This window comes from Gymnoscopelus microlampas (assembly GCF_963454915.1).
Source record: "Gymnoscopelus microlampas genome assembly, chromosome: 8".
NCBI classification, from domain to species: Eukaryota; Metazoa; Chordata; class Actinopteri; order Myctophiformes; family Myctophidae; genus Gymnoscopelus; species Gymnoscopelus microlampas.
Window position 1 is genome coordinate 51,171,338 of NC_139945.1, and position 11,382 is coordinate 51,182,719.

Here is an 11,382-nt window from a genome sequence, read left to right on the forward strand (position 1 = left end):
CTCTAATGTGGTCATCATAATGGTGAGTGAGTGGTGACACTAAAAAGCATTTGCTAGCACACCTAATTAGAAAAAGTCATAGCATGAGAAAATGTGTGTATATCGAACAGGGAATTAGCTTGAACACAAACATTGCTTAAACCATCTCAAAGTTGGCTGTGCACTGCAGTCCTGTCTGGGGTAGTGGGGTTTTGTGTGCGTGTGTGTGTGTGTGTGTGTGTGTGTGTGTAAGACTGGCCCTGGCCACCTGTCGCTCTTGCTGTTGTCCCACCTGACCCAGAGAGGGGTGTGGCTTCCATGCCTGGCCTGTCACTGGAGACATTTGACCACAGGTGTTAGTTTTTTAACGACCTGATCCGCACCAATAAAAAAAAAGAAATGCCACATGCACTATTGCACTCACTGTTCGTGCATCATATGCTCTGTCACACTGTGCTGTGTAACATAAGCGCATGTGACCTATAAAACACAGACACAACTACGCAGAATCCAACAGTGACAGGCCAAAAGAATGATCTCCCATTAGTGTAACCACCAAATTTTGCAGCCCATGCATTCACTTTCTTGGGTGACCAAAGGTCACCCAATTCAAACATAAACAAATGGGTCACCCCATCAGCAAAAATGAAAAAAAAAGCAGTGGCGCCAGCAACATGTTTTGATTCTCTTGGTGATTGACTAACCTCTTCTTAAGGACAAACACCCTGACCCAACACAAATGTTTTTTAAACACTATTTGCTGTATTGGCTTGTTCAGTTCCACACAGTGTATTCTACAAATTCAACTCTAAGAATGTATGTGCATTATAATGTTCTAAAAATCAGATTGTCCCTTTAGGAGTCTTGCATGCACATTTAATGCCTAAAGCTACATGTGAGCTATGAACATGTACTGCATGTGCCTCTAACTCTATAGCACACAGCTGCAGTATATGCTAATGGTCATACCGAGTGAGCCCAACATGCATGTTAGCAATATAGGACTGTGTGTGTGCTTGTGTGTCAACAGTCAGTATATCTGACAGTATGCCCAATGTTAGCAATCAGTGAGCATCTTTATGTTAGACAAACCAGTGGTTTAACATGGCTGCACAATGCATTACTCTCTTAATTTTAGTTTAGGACATGGTGACTGATAATTCGAAGTCACACACACACACACACACACACACACACACACAAAGCTGTAATGGACATGGCGATAGCCTGCTTCCAACATCCCCGCTCATCCACATGTCCGTCTATAAAAGCAGTGAGCATACAGCACAGTCACTTTGTTATTGTTCATCCATATTTTATCATGCTTCTATTTATAACTACCGTACATGGCGTTGAGTTGAAGGCAGAGAACGAGGCACAGACAATCAGCCAGTGATAATATGATTCTTCAGAGCTAATACAACTTTATGGAAACCCTAAGATAATATTGCAGTAAAGCAAACTGTGGTTACCAGCGAGACAGAGGGCTGAGGTAATTGAAAATTAAGAAACACACTTGGGGAGAGGGAACTTTGTCTGTGTGCAATGCATAACCTTTGTTTATCCAAGGAAGGTGTGATTATCATGCCTTGCTTTTTTCTTGCAACGCCCTGCACACACCTGCTGGGAGTCACCTAGCAAAACCACTGTCTTTTAGCAGCTCTACTTGAGCCACTGGTTATTAAATGCCTTGCTCAGAGGCATGTAAATCACTGTTTTGATGAAAGCAGAGTGCATCGCTCATTCTCATTCACTCATGTACACATTTAGGAATTTGAACCTAATGCTCTTGTCTTGTGGTGAACAACCCTGCCTCTCCAGCGGTGTTGTTTGGCTACAACCATGTGTATGGTTATACATACCACAATACCTCATGTTTTAGGTGTAGTGATTGAGGATGTTTAGATACTAACTTGTTATATTCAGAATTGTTGTAACTGATGAGTCAGGAATTGTGCTCAGCTCAAAAAGCCTGGACAGAATCCCTCAAAAATAAACAACAGACATGGTGCTGTTGAACTATCACAGCCTGACTCACTCCTGACTCTTCCATCGGTGTGAAAAGCTGTAAACTGCAGCATTGAACTGAAGCACAGATCCATCCAGGTGTGATTTGGTCCTCAAATTGACACAACACACACTTAATAACAGAGACTTCAATAATTGTCCCTCTGGGTTTAACTTCTTAAAATCTTAAAATGATCTTCTTTACACATTAGACAAACCATGGGTTATCAACTTCTAACATCGGTCAAAATAATACAGGTAGGCTAACATCCAAATCAAATCATGTATATATTTTTTATATTTACGTATTTGATATATAATAACCTTGTCATAGAAGGCTATACTACAACTGTAATGTTAGCTACATAGCATCATGTTGTCCTGAACCAGCCTGGAGGAGAGACTGAAAGGGGGACAAACCTTGCAGGAAGAATCACTTTGGTTTGTGGATACATTGAATAACCTTTATTCTCAGTGTTGCCAGGTCTATTTATTATAAGCGACTTTGGGCTAGTTTAAAAATAAATAAATAATAATATTTTGTTTTTTGTTGTATGTTTTGCTGTTGTGTGTGTATGTTGCTGGCACAACATATTATGCTGGCACAACATATTATGTTGTGCCAGAGAGACCCCCATACAAGAATTCATGGATTTGAAAATATTCCTAGATTTTCACTTTCTTCGCCAAGATTGTTCTTTGAAAATATCAGATCTGCAACCTCACGTGAGCGTGTAGATCGGCTATTTTCAAATAGTAAATGTATATAATATAGGATTAGAGAGAGTGCTCATGTAGCTTCTTTTGGGCTTGTTTTCATAGACCCGGTTGCTTATTTCTCTCGCACAATCTGGCAACACTGTTTATTCTCCCAATCTCCTGCATGTTGCAGCAGCAGCAAACGAAACGGGAACAAACAAAAAACGCTGGAACTAAAACTAGTAAAAATTACCCTGAGCTCGTCTCTCTCGGCCTCCCAGCGGTATTTCTCGGCCTGGAAACGTCCCCACTCGTACTGGATGAAGTGCAGGATCCCGGGCAGCGACAGGCCCGCGTCCCCCCCGTCCTGCGGTTCCCGTTGCAGCGACGACCCAGCAGCCATCGCCCCGGCCGCCGCTGCCGCGGCTGCTGCTGCTGCCGTAGCCGCCTGACCGAGCGCCGCCTTCGGCCCGTTCGGGTTGCTGCGCCCCGCCGCCACGCCGCCGTTACCTCCTCCTCCGGAGTTCTGGTGGTTGTTCGGTCCGCCGGCCGCCCCGCACGATCTGTCCGCCTCCATTTTTGACCGTTCGACGCTGTCTGTCTCGGCCCACACACAGGACAAGGAGGTGGAACCAAGGCAGAGAGGATAATAATAACAACAACGACGACGTCCTCCGTCCGTCTGCCTTTCAGACCCAGCAGCACTTCTTCCACTCTAGTCTAAACCCCCTTTCTTCCTTTTGCTCGTTACGTACAAAATCACTATTCACTTTGCGACATACGACACTTCCGTTTCACAGCCAGTGTTGCCAGGTTATGAGAGAGAAACAAGCGACCAGGTCTATGAAAACAGGCCCAAAAGAAGCGACTATTAGGCCACATGAGCACTAACCTACCTACCTGTCCTACCTGTATAATATATGCATCGGATATTTGAAAATAGCATCTGCTATTTTCAAAAAGATCTTGGGAAAAATAACATTTTAACACAAATCTGACAAAATATTTTTATATTTGTACACTCTCAGAGTTACACACCCACCATAAGGGGCCATTTGGGAACCAAAATGGAGTGTTTCTAGTGAGCCAAAATGCACAATATCAGCACCCTGACCAGAATGGAACAGAGCCTTCATTAGTATCATTGGTAACACTTGTGAAGGAAGTAAGAAGAGGCCCAATTTCTTTCCAATATGGCTTGATTGATTGATTGATTGATGTACTTTATTTAGTAAGACATGAGAACAGTACATGACAGTACATAACAATACATGGAAGTACAAATTCACAATACAAGGTCTACTAAACTGGAAAACTCATTAAGCGCTAAGCTTGTTTAAGATGAGATCCCCATGCACACAAATCATGATGACATATAAGAGACAGACAGATATACACACTACTATACAGAATGTCATACAATCAGTTTACAGGTTACTGGTATGAAGAGTGAAAAATATGTACAAAAGAAGAAAGAGAGAGGGCGGGGGGGGGGGGGGGGGGGGTAGGGGGTTGCTGTGGGGCTGCTGTGCATAGAGCCTATTGGACAGTGACCAGAAGATATGAACAAGGACAAGAACAGAATGGATTAGGAATAGAACATGCATCTCGTATCATTGTGCACAAACGTCAGTCTCTCACAAAGTATGGTCATCGTCGTATCACATGTATCTTATGTGTATATGAGCGATTCACCACATGTGTGTAGCCTACTGGGTCAAGCAGATAAAGATCATAAAGGCCCTTGATTTGAAAACACTGGTTTAAGCAACATTAGGAAAAAACTACACGACTTCAATAAAAATCAAGCCCAAAATCACTTACAATAAGCGGACATGGCAACACTGTTTCCCCAGCCTTCAAAGTAAAGCGCCATCAATATTATTATTATTATTTTTATTATTATTATTATAATCATTATTATTATTATTATTAAACTTCATTTGTTGAGCGCTTTATCTAAAGAAAGTTATAACATGCTTTACATGAAAGACGAAACTGAAGAAAAATAAAATAAAGAAATACATAATAATAATATTCTTTATTATCAATGCTTGCTTTTTTGTTGTTAAAAGCAAGCATTCATAGGGCATTGATACATCTGTAAAACTAATTGTAGTACAATATTTTAAGAGAATAAAATGCATTTTACACAGAGAATTGCAGTTACACTACAATGTCAATGTGGAAACATTAGCTGAGATTTAGTTCTCCCGGATTTGGATTTGCTACACTTCCTGCCATTTAGTGATCAATGTGTTGAATTCCAAAGTAAAAGCAACGCAAATTTTGTTTAATCATTGTGAGAGAATCGTTTGTCCTGAGTGTAAGCCATTCTGACTACGTAAATACATATTTACTACATAAATATTCTAGTTTAATTACACATAAATATTCTAGTTTAATTTGACGTCTTGTAGCATAAAAGTGTAATATATCATATTTCCATCAAGTAAAAAATAAATTATAGTCACAGTCCAATTCCTAAACATTCGAAAAAGATTAGGTGAAATAAATAAAACCGATTTTCGGTTATGTTCGTAGAAGAAGTACGAAGAATTATAAGTGATCCCCTTATTTTGAAAAGTTCACACAGGAAGTATAAACTGTTATACGGCTGACGTGACATATTTACGCTAAAGGTGCAGATTTATTCTAAACCGTTTTATTTAGGCATCAAATGTTGTTAATTTCATCAAATCGTGTTAAGTGTGCAGTTCCATCATAGGGATGATTCCACACAAACATGCGTAGGTATCTGTGTTCTTCCACAGGATCCCTCCTGTACATAGAACCCTACTGGATTGCAGATGGACCAAACAGCTATATATGGAAATGAAAAGATACATATAAATGGTTATCATCGATCGTGTCACTGTCATACATGGGTCGGAACTGCCGACTGAATAACTAGCAAAAAATAAAATAAAAAGAAAGGTGAGTTATGATTGAACAACAATGTATGTCAATTGTCAAGCATGTTTTGTGGCATTTTACTGCTCTACTCTATGTCCAGTGCATGTTAGCCCAAACGAGACCTAGGCTACTGGACACAGGTGCCTGCTGCTACGGATTATGCAGACTTCATAAAAGTTGTTTCTGTGCCTTTGAGGGCAATAGGCTCTATTCACAGCAGCCATATTAATATGAAGACATTCACAGGTGTTACCAATGATACTATTAATGAAGGCTCTGTTCCATTCTGGTCAAACAGAGTCAGGGTGATGATATTGTGCATGTTGGCCCACTGGAAACAGGGACCCTCATGGGCTTCCAAATGGCCCCTTGCAGGTGTGTAACTCTGAGAGTGTACACGTGGAACCAAATGGACCCGTAAGGGTCCATTTGGTTCCATTTGTACACTCTCAGAGTTATGGGGGTCGTGGAAACCACTGTGCTACACTAAATGGAACAGAGCCTTCATTAGTATCATTGGTAACACGGTACACCTGTGAAGGAAGTGATAATATGGCTGCTGTGCATAGAGCCTATTCAAAGTCAGTGTAACTGGACTTCTTGGCTGCACCTACATTAGGGTAATAATCCAATAATAACATGTTGATGTTAATTATTTCCACAGTGATAGTATTAAAGCCATATGTGAACTACTTGGATGTGGATTGAAAAAATATATAGTATGGTAAATGGGATATTGGCTATTTTAAATGTCCATGTGCTCTGGATTTCACCTTTCCCACAGCTCTCCCTGAACTCTCATGAGAGACACGCAGCTCTCCAGCTCTACACTAATGGGGACCTGACTGCCAGCAATCTAAACTTCAACTACAGAGCTCAGACTCGGAGAGTCTTCATTCCTCCATTGTACCACTGAGACAGTAACCATCAGGTGCCATGCGCGTGAGCTTCTGCCAAGGCCTGTTAACAGCAGCCATTGTACTCAACCTCCTGATTCTCTACTATGTTTCTCGAGCCCAGCAGCAGATGATGGAGAAGAGGAAAGACCTCGCCAGGGGCTCTAGGAGAGCTGCCCTACCAGCCTCCGGACTAGGAGGAGGCCTCGGTGGTCTCGTGGGGGCCGGCGGTGGGTTGCCTGGGGCAGGAGTGGTCGGGGTGGAGGGAAACAGCCGCGCGCCTCGCGTGACCGTTCTCATCCGGGAGTTTGAAGACTTTGAGAATTATGTCGGAGACGTGGCGGGATCGTTCCTCCACCAGAGGCCCGAGCTTCCCTTCCTGGCTGTAGCTGACACCTACCCCTACCCTCCCCTGTTCCTCCCAGAGGGGGCTCGGCTCCTGGTGCTATCCCCCAGCGCAGATCAACCGCCTCAGGCCCACAGGCCGGAGTTCCATGTCCAGACCGAGTTTGTGCTGCTGGTTCCTGACGGGGTGGAACTGGAGCAGGGCCGGGCGGTGGAAAGGCTGATAAGGGAGCTGGAAGGCGAGGGCGGGGGGCCCGTGAGGCTGGTGGCAGCTCCGGTGCTAGCTCGAAGCGCCGTGCAGTGCCTCCACCTACGGGTCAGCCTGAGAGAGTGGACAGCCACCTACACGCCAGCGGCGTCTGGGAGCAGTGGGAGTGTGTGTACAGCTTTACATGGGGATGCGGTGGTCCTCATCCGCACTGAGGATCTCTTCAACCTCTCTGTCCCTCTGGGGCGGCCTCTTTTCTCTTCACTGTTCATCCAGACCTCGCTAAGAGGCTGGAAGGTTAAGCTGCTGGAGAGCCCCTGTTTCTCCGCGAACCACCGACCACTCTTCAGCTCGGCCCACAACCAATGGAAGGCTGACACTCGTCTGAAGGAGGCTACAGGGAAGCTCATGAGAAGCTTTGGCCTCAAGCGGCTTCTGTTGCCTGATGGGAAGGAACAGTGGCATGGCTGCAGCAAGGAGACCCCCCGTTGCTTTGGCACAGTGCGAGATGACACCCCCGACTACCTCTATCTGGAGCGCTGGACCCCACCGTGTTGCCTACGGGCGCTCAGAGAGACCACAAAATATGTCATTAACATCTTGGAAAGCTCCGGCGTACGCTACTGGCTGGAGGGGGGCACCCTGCTGGGCGCCGCACGTCACCAGGACATCATCCCCTGGGACTATGACGTCGATCTGGGCATCTACTTGGAGGACGTGCCCAACTGTGATCACCTGAAGAACCTGGACTCGGGCTCTCTGGTGGACGCCAACGGCTACGTGTGGGAGCGGGCGGTGGAAGGGGACTTCTACAGGGTCCAGTACAGCGAGGCCAACCACCTTCACGTGGACTTGTGGCCGTTCTATCCGCGCAACGGCGTCATGACCAAAGACACGTGGACAGAGCACAAACAAGATGTGGAGTTCCCCGAACACTTCCTTCAGCCACTCGTGCCCATGCCCTTCGCCGGGATCACCGCCTACAGCCCGAACAACCACCGCGCCTTCCTGGAGCTCAAGTTCGGAGAGGGGGTCATTGAGAACCCCCAGTATCCCAACCCTGCCAAGAAGAGACTGGACAGGAGCAGGCTATGAGAGCGACTTGTTGGCTTTTTGCATTTTTAATTGTGTGTTGTGTTTTTTTGTGGTACTGAACAGACTGGTCGCACAATTTCGAATTCAGCCCAAAAGAAATATGTGGAGATTCTAATACGCTGCCAAAATGATGAATGTGTTTACTGAAAGTGACACCAAATATTCTACTGTATATTATATCAATTCAGCTAACAATGCATCACATTCACGGTTGAATTTATCTGTTTATTATGAGAAATTGTGTTGAAATATGGCTGTGCATTGGTTTATTACTTCTCCTTCAGTGTGATATGTTTTATTTCTCCCTCATTGTGATATGTATCATTCACAAGGAGGAAAATGTATTTTAAGTCATCATGAATCATAAAGAGCAATCAAAGATTTTAGGAAAATTGTAAAAAACAAGATAATAATAATAACTGTTTGGCTTCCATTTTAGATCTTGGACGTCATGTTGATTCCATGGCCTATTAGTAGCATGCACAATACATTTGGTACGATCGGTCCAGTGGTTTGCAAAATTTGCCCCAGAAATATAGACAGACAGATACACAGACAGACAGAAAGGAGCACACACACACACACACACACACACACACACCTTTCTAAGTGGGTCACCTCATAAGCCATGCCATAATAAGGGTGTAAAGGCTGAAAAAAAGTAGACTAAACACTGACTATGAACAATCTCATACTGTAGATGCATATGCATCCCATTGAAAGCTGCATTATACATTGTATTTTTAGCATTATGTGATATGGTACAATAACATGTTACTGTATCTATCCCTTATGTTGAACGTTTACAAAAGATATTTTTTTTATGAAGTATTATGTGTTTTTGCACTGACTCACTTTCTAATTTCAGGTTTACACAATTCATGAATGAATGTCTCTGAACATTGATGCCACTTGGATCTTGATGGACAGCAAAAAGAGGAACATGCTAATCCAAAGCATCAGGCACTGCAAGTACACTGTATAATCCTAAATGTCAATTTAACTGTGAAGGTGTGAAAATTGGCCTGTAAAAGGCTGTTCACACCAAGCACTATAACTATATAAGGATATATCACCATTGTTATAGTTCTGTGGACTCTGCCATCCACTTGAGTTAGAACCATTTTAAAACTATATCTTTATGTTTTAGTTATCATGCTTGGTGTGAATGGCTCTTAACAGTCCATTATTACAATCTGAGAGTTAAATCAACACCGAGGATGTTGCTATGCAATGGGACAGGGGTTCTGGTATGTCTTCATTTTCTCACTCACAATAAATCTTACTTTAAAAGTTTTGCTAAATTTGACCCATTGGCTGTCTATGTGTGTCTTATGTAAATGGTGAAACTACTGCGCATGTGTGCTGTATTGGATGAAATGTTGGCTGAATTCAGTGAATCTTTAAAGAAAGGGGAAAAAAAGAGAGAAATATAGATATGCATTAATGACAATACCAGCACTTATTGGAAACCTCATTTAATTGGTATGTTGTTGTTTAATATGTTGTTATTGTATGGTATACTTGTGTATGATGTACTGAGGTCTCTCTCCATTTCATTAACTAGGAAAATAAAGGAGTTCAGTCTAAGACCTGATATGTTTTTTGAAGATTGTTTGTGAAGTGAATACTTTTGGTCACTAGGTGGCAGAAGACACTTAATGATGCTATTGTAAGTTTACAAGTCTTAAAATTGGACTCTAAAGTTGTACAACACTTACATGTGATTGTGAGTTATGAACCATGTGGGTGACGCTTTGGTCACGGGACAATGTGTGACAGCACGGGACTGAGGATTCATCATCTTCCACAGAAAAGCCATGTGAGAAATACCCATATACTCAAAAGACAAGTAGAGTACTGCTTCATTTGTTGATGTGCAGACACATATTACATTGGTTGACCCTAAACTTATGGAGGCCCATTTCCACCGTTGAATAAAAATAAAAAGGCCTGAATTGTGAATTTCCTTCACAGTTGCAACTTTATATCATAATCACAGTTGCAACTTTATATCATAATTCTGAGGCGCTTTCTCACCTTTTCAGATCACATTTGTTGGGAATTCTGATATAAAGTTAGAAGAAAACAATATAAAGTTGCAAGCAAAGAAAACTCACAATTCAGGCCTTTTTATCTCTTCAGTGGCAGGAATGGGTTCTGATAGTAAACCGCCATATACTCTTAAATCTCAGAATTCAGTGATATAAAGTCAGTTTGACAAATTAATGCTCTGTGCTCAGCTATGAACTCGGAATTGTGAGAACTCAATTCAGGCTTTTATATTTTTATTCAGTGGTGGAAATTATCTACCATAAAAGCCTGCACCATTAGGGAGGTGAAGTGAGAAGTTATATTTGGATGGGAAGAGTCGCAGTAACTCAATATGACAACGATGCCATGACAGACATGACACCAACATGACTCAAGTGCATCAACCTACCATGACGCAGACATGCCACAAATCACATGGAACCATGTCAAAGACTAATGCTTAATTTATACACCATCGTACAACAAAGTATAAATCAGGCGTAACTGGGTGCCACTCATTTTCTTTCATTAAGATAGAACTTAGAAACAACTAGAAAAAGGGCTCCTCGGAGCACAGATCTCCGCCAGGTCTGGTAGATTATCGTGGGCCAGCAATGTTGGGAATTTGCCAATCAGGATGAAAAATCAGACGGATAAGTCTTGATCACTTGACTATAGAGATAATGTGTACCGATTTGCGTGATGTTTGGATTTTTTTTTAGGAGTAAGATGATTTTTCTTTTGCAAAAATCTGCCTCCTAGTGACGCTATAATAGGGCAATGTTAAAAGGGTGGCATTTGTTCCTCAACGTAGTGCGAATGTGACTGCAAAGTTTCACCACTATCGGACGCTGCGTTCGTGATTTGTGTAATTTTGTCCAAGACGGGCCACTCCTGCAAACTTTAGATGTTAAAAAATGGTGTAGAGGGAAAATAGGAGCAGCCCAGGTATAGAGCCCTGAGGATCCTGTTTATATGGTTTTAGTGGGTTTTAAAAAAATCAAATCATGTGGATCCAGATGGGAACGGCATGGCTGAAAGTGACAGACTTCATGTGACATGTCATCAATGATGTCAGTCATCTATGACATATCACTATGTATGACAAAATTTCAGCCTGATCATTGCGCCATTGACTTCCATTATAAAATGTGAATGAAAATTAGTGTTTCTGTGGCCTACTAACAATGTGCATAAAAGGTT

At 42.6% G+C, this 11,382-nt stretch overlaps 2 protein-coding genes across 3 annotated transcripts in view; one reads left to right on the forward strand and one right to left on the reverse strand.

The window, feature by feature from the left end:
• The window catches only part of strn4 (striatin, calmodulin binding protein 4), a 31,494-nt gene extending 28,052 nt beyond the window's left edge, over positions 1-3,442 (reverse strand). For both annotated transcript variants that reach the window (XM_084063841.1, XM_084063840.1), the window contains exon 1: positions 2,939-3,442. In XM_084063841.1, coding sequence (XP_083919967.1) covers positions 2,939-3,262 — 324 coding nt within the window. In that variant the 5' untranslated portion in view covers positions 3,263-3,442. The remainder of the gene's footprint in view (positions 1-2,938) is intronic.
• A 1,867-nt stretch (positions 3,443-5,309) lies between these two features.
• Positions 5,310-9,683, forward strand: fkrp (fukutin related protein). Its single transcript, XM_084063844.1, has 2 exons — positions 5,310-5,622; positions 6,386-9,683. Exon 2 carries the CDS (start codon positions 6,538-6,540, stop codon positions 8,143-8,145), a length of 1,608 nt encoding a protein of 535 aa, XP_083919970.1. The 5' UTR covers positions 5,310-5,622; positions 6,386-6,537; the 3' UTR covers positions 8,146-9,683.
• The last annotated feature ends 1,699 nt before the right edge of the window (positions 9,684-11,382 follow it).